General features: G+C 42.2%; 2 protein-coding genes across 2 annotated transcripts in view; one reads left to right on the top strand and one right to left on the bottom strand.

Moving 5' to 3' along the window:
- The window catches only part of shc3 (SHC (Src homology 2 domain containing) transforming protein 3), a 70,412-nt gene extending 65,979 nt beyond the window's left edge, over window positions 1-4,433 (top strand). Inside the window, exons 11-12 of the mRNA XM_071340978.1 lie at window positions 394-689; window positions 1,037-4,433. Coding sequence (XP_071197079.1) covers window positions 394-689; window positions 1,037-1,165 — 425 coding nt within the window. The 3' untranslated portion in view covers window positions 1,166-4,433. The remainder of the gene's footprint in view (window positions 1-393; window positions 690-1,036) is intronic.
- LOC139538664 (sphingosine 1-phosphate receptor 3) lies at window positions 3,210-12,235 on the bottom strand. Its single transcript, XM_071340992.1, is given in 3 exon segments — window positions 3,210-9,189; window positions 9,191-9,533; window positions 11,561-12,235. Coding segments are annotated over 3 exon segments (1,332 nt in total). The 5' UTR covers window positions 12,208-12,235; the 3' UTR covers window positions 3,210-8,847.
- Window positions 12,236-17,267: the final 5,032 nt, after the last annotated feature.

Below are 17,267 nucleotides of genomic sequence, written 5' to 3'. Positions count from 1 at the left end.
ATGCGTTCTAAAAGAAATGTATGAACGGCGTGGAAGGTGTGTTCCACGACGCGTTGGTGTCCTTTAGTAGCGATTTCTTTGTAGCAATTCGACCATGAAGGCCCGATTCACGCTCCTCTGAACAGTTGATGTTGAGATGTGTCTGTTACTTGAACTTTGTCTCGGGCCTAACAACACCCATGCCAATATATCCACCAAACACTGGCTTCTTCTTCACTTAAATAATGCACGCTATAGAATGCTTTTCAAGCCAATCAGAAACTAGTATTCAACAATGCAATGGTGTAACATACATTACACAACTTACATTGTCCATGCTCCCCTTTGTACCTGCATAGGCCTATTTTCACCATATTGTGCTTCCTGCTTACATGTATTATCCCACCACCACAGAGCCTTTTGAGGATGCCATCCTGACCCAGTCAGCGGTCCCTGCCCTTCACAAGGCTGGATCTGTGGATAACTCCAGCCCCTTGTTGGTGCGCTCTGCTGCCTTCAAGGCCCAGGAGGAGCTGGAAGGCCAGGCCTGGTACCACGGAGAGATGAGCCGACGAGACGCAGAGAAACTACTGGTAGATGACGGAGACTTCCTGGTTAGGAAGAGCACCACCAACCCTGGGTCGTACGTACTGACGGGCATGCACAATGGACTGGCCAAACACCTACTGCTGGTGAATCCTGAGGGCACGGTGAGCAGGGAGGGAGAAGCGGGGGAGAGAGAGTTACACTAGTGTGAAAAGGCGAATAAGAGAAAGGGTGAGTGATTGAGTGAATACCCACTGGGCACAGAGGTCAATTCAACATCTATTCCTCATTGGGTCAACGTAATTTTGTTGAAATGATGTGGAAACAACATTTATTCAACTAGTGTGTGCCCAGTGGGTAAGTAATTGTGAGACAAAGAGAGAGAGAGAGAGAAATACAGTATGCTAGAGAGAGAAATATGTTTACCTGTAAATAATATTCATATTATCCCCCATGTCACTCACTCACTTTTTTAAATATTTTTTTAAATATCTTTGTATCTTTTGAAAAGGTGCGGACAAAAGATCACATATTTGACAGCATCAGTCACCTGATAGGCCATCACCGTGACAACAGCTTGCCCATAGTGTCTGCAGGAAGTGAACTTTGTCTGAAGCAGCCTGTGGGCAACAGGAAATAGTGACGATCCACTCACTAAACCTGATGGGAGATGGAGTTCTGAAACTTAAACCTCCAATCCCTCCTGAAAACCTGAAACTTGAAGATGAAAATAGAGAATATATTATTGTTGAAAAAAGGTTACTTAACGATGATGACAGTGTCTTGGAAGCTGAGCAAACTCCCGGGCAACAAAAAGGAGGACGAAAAAGAAGAAGGTTTGCTGATATAAAAAATATTTATAGAACTGTTATTATTTTGTTGTGGTGATTGAAATGCTATATTTTTGAGAAGACATATAGGTGCATTTGGGACATATATGTTGATTTGGTGTTTTAAAAACAAAGAAAAACAACTGTTAGTAGTTTAGATGACGAAGCGCAAATCGACATCAAAGAGGGGAAAGAAAATAGTATTTTCGAATAAAACCCTGAATTTTAGTTTTGTCTATCAAGCACAACCAGATTTACACAGTCATTGGTAAGTAGGAGTTACATAGAGGAGAACAACTATTTGAAAATGCTGTTGTTTATATTGAAACTATTTTAGGATTATTTGTCCTTTATCGCAGCTATAGCGCGACGACATCTTCCCTTGGGGTTACTAATGAATCTATCCTGTTTCCCAGACCTGTTTGTGATGTCTTGCCAATATCTGAGGGTGGGACAATGACCATAGCCCATAGGAGTTGCTAAGACAGCACAAATGGGTCTGTGACCAGGCTAAAATGAATCTGCTTTATAAGAACTAAAGACGTGAATGTGTTTTGCTTTACAGTAGTCACAGTGTGTTGGGGTCAGGGGTCGCAACCTTTGGCACCTCATAGTGCTGTCAACATGGCTTTAAAGATACTGGGTGAATCTCAGTTGTACTCCCTTGATTCCTTGCATCCTCTCTCCTTGCCCCCCCACCCCACCCCCCCCCACCCCCTTCTCAAAACCTTCCGATAGCCTTATGAAACCAGACTGATCTAACTGTAAGTCTCTCTGGATAAGACCGTCTGCTAAATGACTAAAATGTAAATGTAAAAATGTGACAATGTCACATTCTGTTTCACTTCACGAAACGTAAGCTCAGCGGTCAGTCTGGTTTCATGAGGCTATATAGATCCGAGGGGAGGACACTCACATCTTCTGCTCCAATGTGCTTTGAGAAGGAAACAAGGAGGGAGGGGTATGAGGAATCAAGTTATTACTATTGAGATTGACCCACTGACATTTTTTTTTATAATGAAGTACTCTTCTTGTGTCACTGCAGTCGCATGACTTGACAAATCTAACTGTTCCTGTGGACATTGTGCATAGACCTTGAACCCCCTTGGGAGGTACTTGTGTATGCTCACACTGTAAAAAAAAAAAAAAAAAAAAAAAACTATTTATTGCTTTTCAAAATATTATTTCATAATTGGTTTCTGGATCCTTCTTTAAACTGGGTGTGTAGTAAGTCAACTAGTTTGGAGCTTCGATCATGCAAATTAATATTCTTCACATCATTTCTAGCGTTTATGGCTTTATAGTGGACTTTTAAAAGTGTATTATTTGACAAATTATTATCACAAATGTATAGCACAGTCAGAAGTTTAAAAGATGATCTGTGTTAACTGTATTGAGACCAATTCACCAACGTGTTTTAACGTAAATCACTATACCGACGGGAGGTTTAGACAAATCCTCTCCATTTCACCTAGCGCGCACTCTTAATTAGATAATACGGATATTAGATCACTTTCTCTTGTGTAACAATATTGATGATAAATTAATTCTCATTTCGCAATGTATGGATTTCGATAGGTCTATTGACATCACAGAATCGTCATCAAGTACAGAAAAACTGACTGATAGAACCGTTAAATTGGCCTTTTACCTATGCATTTAGACTGAATTTACATAACTAGGAATAGTTCAATTATATTTATCATGTTATATAGCATATGTTACGGATTTGTTATATAACTATTGTAATAACATTGTAATAAAATAAAAAATAATGAATATTGGAGTTTTATGGTACAACTTATTTAAATTCAACCACTTGAAATCTATACATTAAATAATTTACAATTCGTATTTACAGTAATTGCATAGGTAAAACAGCCATTGGGAGGAGAAGCTTGTTTTAGCCTCACGTTCGTGCATAAGTACAGAAACTGAATAATATGACCATTAACAAAACCTGTGACACAAACGGGACACTGATGCGTTTCACTGTTAGATAATGATGTGTATAGGATTGAACCGAAACAGAACCTGTGTTTCCAGTTAATTTGAATGACAAGAAGACAGTCATTTATGATACTGTAGGCTGCCTGTATTTTGCAGGAAGAGGAAGTGTACGTGGATCTACTCTCACAACTGTCTTTAAATAAGTCTTACTCTGATTTTTAAAGGGGATCATACCAATGTTATGATAACCTCCCCATCAAAATATGATACAGTTGCTGTCTAGCCTAAAGCAGCTTCGTGTAATTTTAGTCTAGATTGTGTACATTTCCAGACAGCCCACTGCTTTTGTGGCAGTTGATGAACAGACAAAATAGAATAGTAATACATTTTGTTTGGCAGATCTGTACAGTGACTTTTTGGAAAGGACCAAATTGAAGAATAGATTCCCAAAACTCTTAGGGACAAATCCTGACTGGAGGTCCACGCATGTTATTCAAACTTTTAAACAAATAATCAAATAATCTTACATGAATCAATCTTACACCATCACAGTAATAGCTTGGCATAAATAATGTTATGTTAGCTCAACAAAGAATTGTGAGTCAACTCAACATCCCCATGTATACAGTAGGGAGTCACACTACAACATGGCTTTTTCAGATTTCTGTTGATGAAAATGTGCCTTTTATTTGTACCAATGGTGTTTTTCTTCTTCAAAGTGCAATAGCTGGAACTTCTTCATAGGCATGCCCTGCCGTTCATTAGCGTGCGTCCCATTGGCACCCTAATCCTTATATAAAGCACTACTTTTGACCAGGGGGCCCTGGTTAAAAGTATTGCACTATAGAGAATAGGGTGCCATTTGGGACGCATTCTAAGAGTTGTGTTTCGCAGTACTGCTTGAGTGTTGCTGCTTGAGATTCAACGTTTTTCTCTCTCTCTCTAGTTTCCAAATTCTGAATATGATGAGTCTTTTTGTCAGAAGGACCACAAAAACACATTTTGGAACAAGTAAAAAAATTTAAAAAAACAAAGAAATGAGTCCAAACAATGTTTACAGATTTAGTCTTTGGTTGTATGAGTTATCATCATTCTGTATGACTGTTGGCAATAAAACCGTAAATGTTCTTTTTTTTGTTTGATGAATAGTCACACTATTTTCCATGCAGTTCCACTGACTCCCTTTAAGCAGCATGCTGTATATGTGCCTCAATGCACAGCAAACGTATATAATGATAACATCAGGGATAACATCAATTGATTGTTTTATATCAAATGCTGTTTTCTACATACAGTATTCCGATTAATTGCATTCCAACTGAACCACTTTTAATGTGTAAAATGTACTGTTATGTCTGAAAAATATTTGTCTTATTTGAGAAGATTATGTTTATATTTGTCTTGAGCAATTGTCAGCTGAATAGATGAACTGAAAGTCTCTTTAGTTCAGTGGTCGATCTCCAAGGCATTCAGAGTCGATCACCAAACATTTCTGTCAAAAACAATGATAAAGTCTTGCGTTCCTATTTCATTTTTTTGTTTGGCGCTGTTGGCGGTAGGTGCACATGATTCCGCAGCCCTAGTGCCGGAGAGGAAAAGTGTTTCCATTTTGAACCTTTTCATGTGTCTGAAGGTGGAACTCCACGTACCCGGCAGGCCCAGAGACCAAATCAAGTGCCCCTATAGGCCTACCGCTGGCCAATCAGATAGCTCAGCTTACCGTGTCTGCAGTTTCCTCGAGCCATAGGCTGTAAAAAGAAGCTTCGAACGCACAGCAAAGTTGATACTGTGAGATTTCAAAACACTTAAAACCATGACTCGAGAGACTCGATGAATACAGCAAAGAGCTGCTGTTTTTACAACTAAGTTCATGTTTAAGTTGTTATTCAGCAACGTCAACACTTTGTTCAACACTTTTATAAACCATAAAATGTGCGTTCTCCCTACTTCCACTCACGCTACAACCAGCACTGCAGCTGTAATGAATGAATACAACCAGCACTGCAGCTGTAATGAAGGAATACAACCAGCACTGCAGCTGTAATGAAGGAATACAACCGGCACTGCAGCTGTAATGAAGGAATACAACCGGCACTGCAGCTGTAATGAAGGAATACAACCGGCACTGCAGCTGTAATGAAGGAATACAACCGGCACTGCAGCTGTAATGAAGGAATACAACCGGCACTGCAGCTGTAATGAAGGAATACAACCAGCACTGCAGCTGTAATGAAGGAATACAACCGGCACTGCAGCTGTAATGAAGGAATACAACCGGCACTGCAGCTGTAATGAAGGAATACAACCAGCACTGCAGCTGTAATGAAGGAATACAACCGGCACTGCAGCTGTAATGAAGGAATACAACCGGCACTGCAGCTGTAATGAAGGAATACAACCGGCACTGCAGCTGTAATGAAGGAATACAACCGGCACTGCAGCTGTAATGAAGGAATACAACCAGCACTGCAGCTGTAATGAAGGAATACAACCAGCACTGCAGGTGTAATGAAGGAATACAACCAGCACTGCAGCTGTAATGAAGGAATACAACCAGCACTGCAGCTGTAATGAAGGAATACAACCAGCACTGCAGCTGTAATGAAGGAATACAACCAGCACTGCAGCTGTAATGAAGGAATACAACCAGCACTGCAGCTGTAATGAAGGAATACAACCAGCACTGCAGCTGTAATGAAGGAATACAACCAGCACTGCAGCTGTAATGAAGGAATACAACCAGCACTGCAGCTGTAATGAAGGAATACAACCAGCACTGCAGCTGTAATGAAGGAATACAACCAGCACTGCAGCTGTAATGAAGGAATACAACCAGCACTGCAGCTGTAATGAAGGAATACAACCAGCACTGCAGCTGTAATGAAGGAATACAACCAGCACTGCAGCTGTAATGAAAGAATACAACCAGCACTGCAGCTGTAATGAAGGAATACAACCAGCACTGCAGCTGTAATGAAGGAATACAACCAGCACTGCAGCTGTAATGAAGGAATACAACCAGCACTGCAGCTGTAATGAAGGAATACAACCAGCACTGCAGCTGTAATGAAGGAATACAACCAGCACTGCAGCTGTAATGAAGGAATACAACCAGCACTGCAGCTGTAATGAAGGAATACAACCAGCACTGCAGCTGTAATGAAGGAATACAACCAGCACTGCAGCTGTAATGAAGGAGTAGCAAAGCGTTGTTATTATTAGCAGCTTGTCTTTTTCAATATCAAGGAATATTTCACTTTCTCTGGTCATAGGAGTAACAACATGAATTGGTGCATGAGACAGAAATAATGCAGCGCTACTTGAGTTTCACCATCAGCTGGAAGACTATGTCTCCTTTTCTTAGCGGAGGGATGGTGAGTTAGGTGAGAGCCTCCTTCCCCTCAGACTGACCATCAGATACAGGCCATCAGTACAGTACAAAATATATATATAATTATTATGTCACTCAGCTGTGCCTCACAAGTAATACATCAAATTATCTATTACCAGTCTGATCGTATACCTAAAATGTTGAAATATAATTTTAGAATGTCCTGCGAAAAACAACATTGGCAGGGCAATTCAAGCCTAGCCAATATACAGTGATAATGTATTGGGCCTATAGCTTACTGCACAAACCTCATTGCTACAGTACTGTTTTTAATTGGTTCATGTTGAATAGGGTTACATTTTTGAAGTCATGTAAATAAAAAATCTGAGCGGTTTCCTTCTGGACTCAGAAAAGGTTGGTGACCACTGCTTTAGAAGCTTCACTTCAACCTGGTTTAGCACTGCTACAGGGAAGCTTCACTTCAACCTGGTTTAGCACTGCTACAGGGAAGCTTCACTTCAACCTGGTTTAGCACTGCTACAGGGAAGCTTCACTTCAACCTGGTTTAGCACTGCTACAGGGAAGCTTCACTTCAACCTGGTTTAGCACTGCTACAGGGAAGCTTCACTTCAACCTGGTTTAGCACTGCTACAGGGAAGCTTCACTTCAACCTGGTTTAGCACTGCTACAGGGAAGCTTCACTTCAACCTGGTTTAGCACTGCTACAGGGAAGCTTCACTTCAACCTGGTTTAGCACTGCTACAGGGAAGCTTCACTTCAACCTGGTTTAGCACTGCTACAGGGAAGCTTCACTTCAACCTGGTTTAGCACTGCTACAGGGAAGCTTCCATGAGCTCATAGACATATTAACAGTTAAATGATGCTACAGTACAGGTAGTAGCATAATGCTGAGCAAAAAATCTGGTTAAATACAATCGTTTTACACAATAAAACAAATAGCATGCTACCATTGTATAATTAAGCAATAATGCCCGAGGGGGTGTGGTATATGGTCAATATACCACGGCTAAGGGCTGTTCTTAGGCACGACGAGTGCTTGGATACAGCCCTTAGCCGTGGTATATTGGCCATATACCACAAAAACTCCCAAGGTGCCTTATTGCTATTATAAACTGGTTACCAACTTAATTAGAGCAGTAAAAATAAATGTCTTGTCAGTATATGGTCTGATATACCACGGCTGTTGGCCAATCAGCATTCAGAGCTCGAACCACACAGTTTATAATGTAGAGTAACAGTATTTAGGGAAAACTGTACACATATGTCAAAGTATGACAAACTAAAAAATAATAAATAGCTTTTTTCAAGAGTTACATTTACAATTCATGTAAAATAGCCATCTGTTTACCATCCCAGCCCACCATGTGTGCTTTACAGGGCCTACAGTATAGTGGCAGTTTACGTCTCCACTGTAGTTTATGGCCTAGATTCAATTCGGACCGCGGGATATCTGTGTTATAGAGCGATTCGACATTTAAAGGTAATTAAACATATGCAGCGTTTACCATGAATGCAGTCTCTGCGAATGCAGAAAACGTTACCTTTAAAAGGTGCCGAATTTAATCTAGCCCTATATCTCGACTGCACAGTCTTTATCTGGTCTGGACCGTTTCTGGACCCTCTACCCTCACAGAGAGGAAGAGCCAAGTGCTTGTTTGTGGTTATGAAGTAATTCGGCTAAATATACTGAACAAAAATAGAAACGCATCATACGTACTGCCAAATTTTCTATGACAACGTTGGAGGTGGCTTAAGGTAGAGAAATTAACATTAAATTGTCTGGCAACAGCTCTGGTGGACATTCCTGCAGTCAGCATGCCAATTGCACACTACCCTCAACACTTGAGACATCTGTGGCATTGTGTTGTGTGACAAAACTGCACATTTTAGAGTGGCCTTTTAGTGTCCCCAGCACAAGGTGCACCTGTGTAATGATCATGCTGTTTAATCAGCTTCTTGATATGCTACACCTGTTAGGTGGATGGATTATCTTGGCAAAGGATAAATGCTCACTAACAGGGATGTAAACACATTGGTGTGCAAAATTTAAGAGAAATAAGTTTTTTGTGTACATGCAAAATTTTGGGCCTCTTACTTCAGCTCATGAAACATGGGGCCAACACTATGCATGTTGCATTTATATATTTTTTTCAGTATAGTTACATTATAGTCCTTCAATGTCTCTCCATCCTATGCACAGCATAGGGCTACAATGTCTCGCGTTGCCACACTTCGTAGTCTCTTGTGTCCACTCAGATTGATTCGGATATGGAGGTTCAGGGCCCAGAAAACCTCAACCCTCCTCTCCATTGGCCACATTCTGCCATCCCAGGAACCACCCTCCCTCTCTCCCCCAGCCTGTCCCAGGCTACCCTCTCCATTGGCCACATTGACGCACGATGATGTTGTACTCTTTATCAAGGTCTGTGCCACTATAATATTCCGACTACTGTCCCTGTCCTTCTGCTGCTCATCTGCCCTGCTGTGGTTGTTAGGATTATTATGGGCTGTGCTCCTGCTGTGCTCCTGCTGTGCTCCTGCTGTGCTCCAGGTTATTGGGCTTATTGGGCTCACCGCTAATGGAGACCTTCCCCTTCATCAGACAGCCACAGACCAAGCTAAAGAAGGCTCTCCTCATCTCCCTGCTGGCCAAGGTGTAGATAACAGGGTTCATGGCAGAGTTGAGCACGGCCAGGGCTATGAAGTAGTCGGCCTTGTAGAGGATGGCGCAGCAGCGGTGCTCGCAGGCCACATCGATGAGGAGGAGGACGAAGATGGGCATCCAGCATGCAATGAAGACGCCGACCACGATGATGACAGTACGGAGGAGGGTCATGGAGTGCTCTGAGTTTGAATGTTTCGTCACCTTGCGACTGCTGGATAGATAGAACGACAGAGTGATAAATAGAACCATACATAGAACGATGGATGGATGCATGGACACTGGCCACCCATCCATCCAAGACAGAAGACAAAAAACCAAGTAACCAACATATAGATAGCATCAATACACACCTGGTCCTCACCAACATGTAAATAGCATCAATGCACACCTGGTCCTCAGCAACATATATAGCATCAATACACACCTGGTCTTCAGCAACATATAAATAGCATCAATACACACCTGGTTCTCACCAACATGTACAGTGCCTTGCAAAAGTATTCATCCACTTGGCGTTTTTCCTATTTTGTTGCATTACAACCTGCAATTTAAATAGATTTTTATTTGGATTTCATTTAATGAACATAGACAAAATAGTCCAAATTGGTGAGGTGAAATAAAAGAAATTACTTGTTTAAAAAAAAATTAACAAAAAAACCCCTCAAAAGTGGTGCGTGCATATGTATTCACCCCCTTTGCTACGAAGCCCCAAAATAAGATCTGGTGCAACCAATTACCTTCAGAAGTCACATAATTAGTTAAATAAAGTACACCTGTGTGCAATCTGAGTGTTACATGATCTCAGTATATATACACCTGTTCTGAAAGGCCCCAGAGTCTGCAACACCACTAAGCAAGGTGCACCACCAAGCAAGCGGCACCATGAAGACCAAGGAGCTCTCCAAACAGGTCAGGGATGAAGTTGTGGAGAAGTACAGATAACGGGTTTGGTTATAAAAAAAATATCCGAAACTTTGAACATCCCACGGAGCACTATTAAATCCATTATCAAAAATGGAAGGAATATGGCACCACAAACCTGCCAAGAGAGGGCCGCCCACCAAAACTCACGGACCAGGCAAGGAGGGTATTAATCAGAGAGACAACAAAGAGACCAAAGATAACCCTGAAAGGGCTGCAAAGCTCCACAGCGGAGATTGGAGTACCTGTCCATAGGACCACTTTAAGCTGTACACTCCACAGAGCTAGGCTTTACGGAAAAGTGGCCAGAAAAAAAGCCATTGCTTAAAGAAAAAAATAAGCAAACATGTTTGGTGTTCACCAAAAGGCATGTGGGAGACTTCCCAAACATATGGAAGAAGGTACTCTGGTCAGATGAGACTAAAATTTAGCTTTTTGGCCATCAAGGAAAACACTCTCATCACCCGAGAACAAAATCCCCACAGTGAAGCATGGTGGTGGCAGCATCATGCTGTGGGGATGTTTTTCATCGTCAGGGACTGGGAAACTGGTCAGAATTGAAGGAATGATGGATGGCGCTAAATACAGGGAAATTCTTGCGGGAAACCTGTTTCAGTCTTCCAGAGATTTGAGACTGAGACGGAGGTTCACCTTCCAGCAGGACAATGGCCCTAAGCATACTGCTAAAGCAACACTCGAGTGGTTTAAGGGGAAACATTTAAATGTCTTGGAATGGCCTAGTCAAAGCCCAGACCTCAATCCAATTGAGAATCTGTGGTATGACTTAAAGATTGCTGTATACCAGCGGAACCCATCCAACTTGAAGGAGCTGGAGCAGTTTTGCCTTGAAGAATGGGCAAACATCCCAGTGGCTAGATGTGCCAAGCTTATAGAGACACACCCCAAGAGACTTGCAGCTGTAATTGCTGCAAAAAGTGGCTCTACAAAGTATTGACTTTGAGGGGGTGAATAGTTATGCACGCTAAAGTTCAGTTTTTTTGTCTTATTTCTTGTTTGTTTCACAATAAAAAATATTTTTCAACTTCAAAGTGGTAGGCATGTTGTGTAAATCAAATGATACAACCCCCCAAAAATATATTTTAATTCCAGGTTGTAAGGCAACAAAATAGGAAAAATACCAGGGGGTGAATACTTTCGCAAGCCACTGTAGATGCACAGACAGACAGACAGACAGACAGACACAGACAGACAGACAGACAGACAGACAGACAGACAGACAGACAGACAGACAGACAGACAGACAGACAGACAGACAGACAGGCCAATCAATCACCATAAGATAGCATCAATGCATACCTGGTCCTCACCAACATGTAGATGCGTATGTACAGGACGGACATGGCCAGCAGCAAGGCCATGAAGATGATGATGCAGAAGGCCACGTACTTCTTGGTATAGAGCGGTAGGACTGTGGAGCAGTCAGGGAGGTTGTCCAAGCAGTTCCACCCCAGGATGGGCAATGCTCCCAGGGATATCGCTATGAGCCAGCAGGTCCCTATGAGCAAGAACACCCTGTAATTCTTATTGGCGTCGTAGGGCCTCATTTTAATCATGGTCAGATGTCTCTCTATAGCTATAGCCAGGAGACTGAATGTGGAAGCCCCCAGGGCTACAAACATGCTCCCTTCCCTCACAAACCACAACACTGGGGACAGGTGAAGGGTCTTCTCCCCTGACATGAGGAGGTTGACGATATAAGCCACCCCAGCCAGAAGGTCACACAATGCCAGGTTGGCTATGAAGAAGTACATGCGGTTGTGGAATTTGTGGTTTTTCCATATTGCTACTAGAACAATCAGGTTCTCCAGGATTATGAAGCAACAGATGATGAGGAACACGATGGTTTTAGCATCCAAGGTGACGCCACCACCTGTGATTTTTCCATTCTGACGGTTTTCCAGCTTCCCTGTGTAGTTATAGTGGATATATATCTGCTTGTTCATCGTCTCTGGTTGTCAAGATGTTATTCCACAAATGTCCAGCAGAGATCAGTAAAGAGGCGCATTAAAAGTCCTGTTTAGAGTGAGATCGACGAATATCCCCACCTTTTACAGCTGAGTTGAAAGTGATGGACCAGCTAGATTAAAAATGTAAAAAAGTGGATTATTAACACTTTCGTTTTTTTTAATCCCTCTCTCTTGATCGAAAGTCAATGAGTGCATCTGGGTAGCATCTATCCGGAATTGAGACGTTTATTATCCAGAGTTGCTGCCCTAGAAAAATATTTGATTTCGTCTATGATTGAAGTATACTGTAATTTAAATCTTAGTGTCAATTCAAAGGCTCTCGACAAGCATACCCTTTGTTCTTAATGTGTTTAACCACAAAATAACATACAACCAGGAAAAATACAATTCATCTAATTAATGTAATTTCACAGAATTATGTTACATTTCAAATAAAGATAAAAATAAAATGTGATTTTAAGATTATCTATAGTTTATACTGGCGACTATAGCCAACAAAATATATGTTTAATCATAGTTTTTAATATAGCCTATTGAAACGAATTAGAATCCCGTACAGCTATAGATGTAAATAGTAAAGACTCGCCTTCAGATGCTCTAGTCTAGAGCCGATTTCAGAGATCCTTTCCAGCGGCGCGCGACAGTTACTCGACTTCATCCAAGCTTCTTTTATATAATTTCATAGTTTTACATTTCTTCAAGTGGTGGTGATAAATCCTCTTCATTTAGTAATAATACGAGTCTACAACGTTATTCCTTCATCCCCAAGTTCTTCTTGCAGAAGTTTCAGTATTTTTCTTTACACATTTCTCTACATGTGAACTGAAGTAGCCTACCTACCACTCTGTCTTCCATTTCTGACTAATGGCTGAAGGCACACCCCTCCCTTCCAGAGAGAGACTGACGGGAAAACTTGGGAGGGCTGTATTGACAAGAAGACTGCAGACATTATTAAAGACATGCATTACTCAAAGTAATTTGGATCAATATTGAGTCCAGTATTTTGATCATGGTAGGATACAGCTACCATGATACAATGTAGGCGTCGTTGTAAATAAGAATTTGTTCTTAACTGACTTGCCTAGTTAAATGAAGATAATTTTTTTTTTTTTAAACAGCTCAAAAGAATAAGGCCCTCACACTCTTAAAGCTCGCAATGCACTGCTTTATTGACAACGTTTAAATCCAAAACAGATCTTCATCAGGTTAAAAAAAACACAGCTCAAACCATTGTTTCTATAAAGGATTGGAGACAGGCGCAGGAATACGTAATTGGTGGTTTTAATACTCCACCCAAAAATACAACATGCCATGAAAGGCACAGGGACGAAGCCCAAAACAAACACCTGTACAAAAACAGGGATGTAACCTGAACAAAAAAGCGAAGTAAAACCTCTAGTAAATACACGGGACGAGACCCGTAATAACAAGTGAGCAACAATACACGGGACGAGACCCGTAATAACAATACACGGGATGAGACCCGTAATAACAAGTGAGCAACAATACACGGGACGAGACCCATAATAACAAGTGAGCAACAATACACGGGACGAGACCCGTAATAACAATACATGGGATGAGACCCGTAATAACAAGTGCACAACAATACACCGCACGAGATCCGTAATAACAAGTGCACAACAATACACGGGACGAGACCCGTAATAACAAGTGCACAACAATACACAGGATGAGACCTGTAATAACAAGTGCACAACAATACACAGGATGAGACCCGTAATAACAAGTGCACAACAATACACGGGACGAGACCCGTAATAACAAGTGCAGAACAATACACGGGATGAGACCCGTAATAACAAGTGCACAACAATACACGGGACGAGACCCGTAATAACAAGTACACAATAATACACGGGACGAGACCCGTAATAACAATACACGGGACGAGACCCGTAATAACAAGTGCACAACAATATACGGGACGAGACCCATAATAACGAGTACACAATACACGCAGCACGAAAGCCGGAACAACAAAGCACAGGTACTCACAAGACCAACGGACATGGGAACAACAACCAACAAGACAATGATGAACAGAGGGCACATATAGAAAATTACTAATCAGGGGAATTGGAATCAGGTGTGAGTAATGAGACAGTCCAGTGACGCCTAGAGCGGGAATCCGTGACAGTAGGCTACAATATAGGTGACCAAGCACCACTTTTCACAGCCTGGTCTCTTAGACTAGACGTAACATAGTAAATGTAAATTCAGGAAACTCAAATTAGTATGATACGTTAATTAGCAACTTTGCAACTACTTCGCATGTTAGCTAACCCAAACCTTAAACCTTTAACCTAACTCCTAACCCTAACCTTAACCCCTAACCATAACCCCTAACAGCAGTGTTAGCCACCTCAGCCAGATTATAAACTCTCCAAAATTTCTATTTAAAATAATGTCTTACATGACTTTTAGATTACCTACTCACTTTAAACTATTTGATAACTTATAACCATGCTATAACTGTTTTATAATTAATGTTCCTGAACCCTGAACAGCTGGAACTGTTTTCCCAAACAGAGAAAACTAGAGAAGACCCACAAAGGCCTGTTCTAAAGACTTCCACACCAAACCAATGTTATAAACATCATATGGTGTGACTTTAAAATAGCCCTCTCACTGTGCTGCAACAGCAGGTTCTGCTCTGCCTTGTGGTAAAGGCGTATACCTTTGGCAAAGGGGAGGGCTATGGCATGCTAAGAGAGGGGGGAGACAGGCAGATAAAGAGACAGAGAGAGACAGAGAGAGAGAGAGAGAGAAAGAAAGAAAGAAAGAAAGAAAGAAAGAAAGAAAGAAAGAAAAAGAAAGAAAGAAAGAAAGAAAGAAAGAAATTGAGGGAAACAGAGAGAGAGAGATATCTGTTAGGCGAAATACTGCAGTGTGCAGTAACAGCAGCAAGATGTGTGGCCCGTTGCCATGAGAAAAGGGCAACCAGTGGAGAACAAACAACATTGTAAATGCAACCTATATTTATCTGTTTATTTATTTTCCCTTTCATACTTCAACTACTTGCACATTGTTACAACACCTGTACATAGCCAATAATATAACATTTCAAATGTATATATTCTTTAAAAACTTATGAGAGTGTAATGTTTAGTAAAGTTTCACTTATTTATTTCCCTTTTGTTTATTGTCTATTCCATTCGCTTTGGCAATGCAAACATATGTTTCCCATGCCAATAAAGCCCCTTTGAATTGAATTGAGAGAGAGAGAGAGAGAGAGAGAGAGAGAGAGAGAGAGAGAGAGAGAGGAAGAGTCTGGCCGAAAGTTTGGTGACATTTACTGCTTCCTCTCATTGATGAACTGAAATGTTACCTACAGTGATCGCTCCCTAAGCACAGCAAATCAGTTATCAAATCAAATCAAATCAAATTTATTAGTCACATACACATGGTTAGCAGATGTTAATGCGAGTGTAGCGAAATGCTTGTGCTTCTAGTTCCGACAATGCAGTAATAACAACAAGTAATCTAACCTAACAATTCCGCAACTACTACCTTATACACGCAAGTGTAAAGGGATAAAGAATATGTACATAAAGATATATGAATGAGTGATGGTACAGACGGCATAGGCAAGGTGCAGTAGATGGTATAGAGTACGGTATATACCTATGAGATGAGTACTGTAGGGTATGTAAACATAAAGTGGCATAGTTTAAAGTGGCTAGTGGTCCATGTATTACATAAGATGGCAAGATGCAGTAGATGATATAGAGTACAGTATATACATATACATAAGAGATGTGTAATGTAGGGTATGTAAACATTATATTAGGTGGCATTGTTTAAAGTGGCTGGTGGTGCATTTTTACATAATTTCCATCAATTCCCATTTTTAAGGTGGCTGGAGCTGAGTCAGTTTGTTGGCAGCGGCCGCTAAATGTTAGTGGTGGCTGTTTAACAGTCTGATGGCCTTGAGATAGAAGCTGTTTTTCAGTCTCTCGGTCCCTGCTTGGATGCACCTGTACTGACCTCGCCTTCTGGATGATAGCGGGGTGAACAGGTAGTGGCTTGGGTGGTTGTTGTCCTTGATGATCTTTATGGCCTTCCTGTGACATCGGGTGGTGTAGGTGTCCTGGAGGGCAGGTAGTTTGCCCCGGGTGATGCGTTCTGCCGACCTCACTACCCTCTGGAGAGCCTTACGGTTGTGTGCGGAGCAGTTGCCGTACCAGGCGGTGATACAGCCCGACAGGATGCTCTCGATTGTGCATCTGTAGAAGTTTGTGAGTGCTTTTGGTGACAAGCCGAATTTCTTCAGCCTCCTGAGGTTGAAGAGGCGCTGCTGCGCCTTCTTCACAACGCTGTCTGTGTGGGTGGACCAATTCAGTTTGTCCGTGATGTGTACACCGAGGAACTTAAAACTTTCCACCTTCTCCACTACTGACCCGTCGATGTGGATAGGGGGGAGCTCCCTCTGCTGTTTCCTGAAGTCCACAGTCCATAGTGTAGATGATTTTGCAGCAGGAATCTACCCCTCCCTTTGCCAGTCCTCTCCAGGCTACTCTCTCCTCTAACCTTCTGCCATCCCAGGAACCCCCCTCCCTCTCTCCCCCAGCCTGTCCCAGGCTACTCTCTCCTCTAACCTTCTGCCATCCCAGGAACCTCCCTCCCTCTCTCCCCCAGCCTGCCCCAGGCTACTCTCTCCTCTAACCTTCTGCCATCCCAGGAACCCCCCTCCCTCTCTCCCCCAGCCTGTCCCAGGCTACTCTCTCCTTCTGCCATCCCAGGAACCCCCCTCCCTCTCTCCCCCAGCCTGCCCCAGGCTACTCTCTCCTCTAACCTTCTGCCATCCCAGGAACCCCCCTCCCTCTCTCCCCCAGCCTGTCCCAGGCTACTCTCTCCTCTAACCTTCTGCCATCCCAGGAACCCCCCTCCCTCTCTCCCCCAGGCTACTCTCTCCTCTAACCTTCTGCCATCCCAGGAACCCCCCTCCCTCTCTCCCCCAGCCTGTCCCAGGCTACTCTCTCCTCTAACCTTCTGCCATCCCAGGAACCCCC

The sequence above is a fragment of the Salvelinus alpinus genome, chromosome 1 (assembly GCF_045679555.1).
Source record: "Salvelinus alpinus chromosome 1, SLU_Salpinus.1, whole genome shotgun sequence".
NCBI lineage: Eukaryota > Metazoa > Chordata > Actinopteri > Salmoniformes > Salmonidae > Salvelinus > Salvelinus alpinus.
The sequence above is the reverse complement of the archived record's forward strand: the minus strand, read 5'-3'. Positions and strand labels throughout refer to the sequence as shown.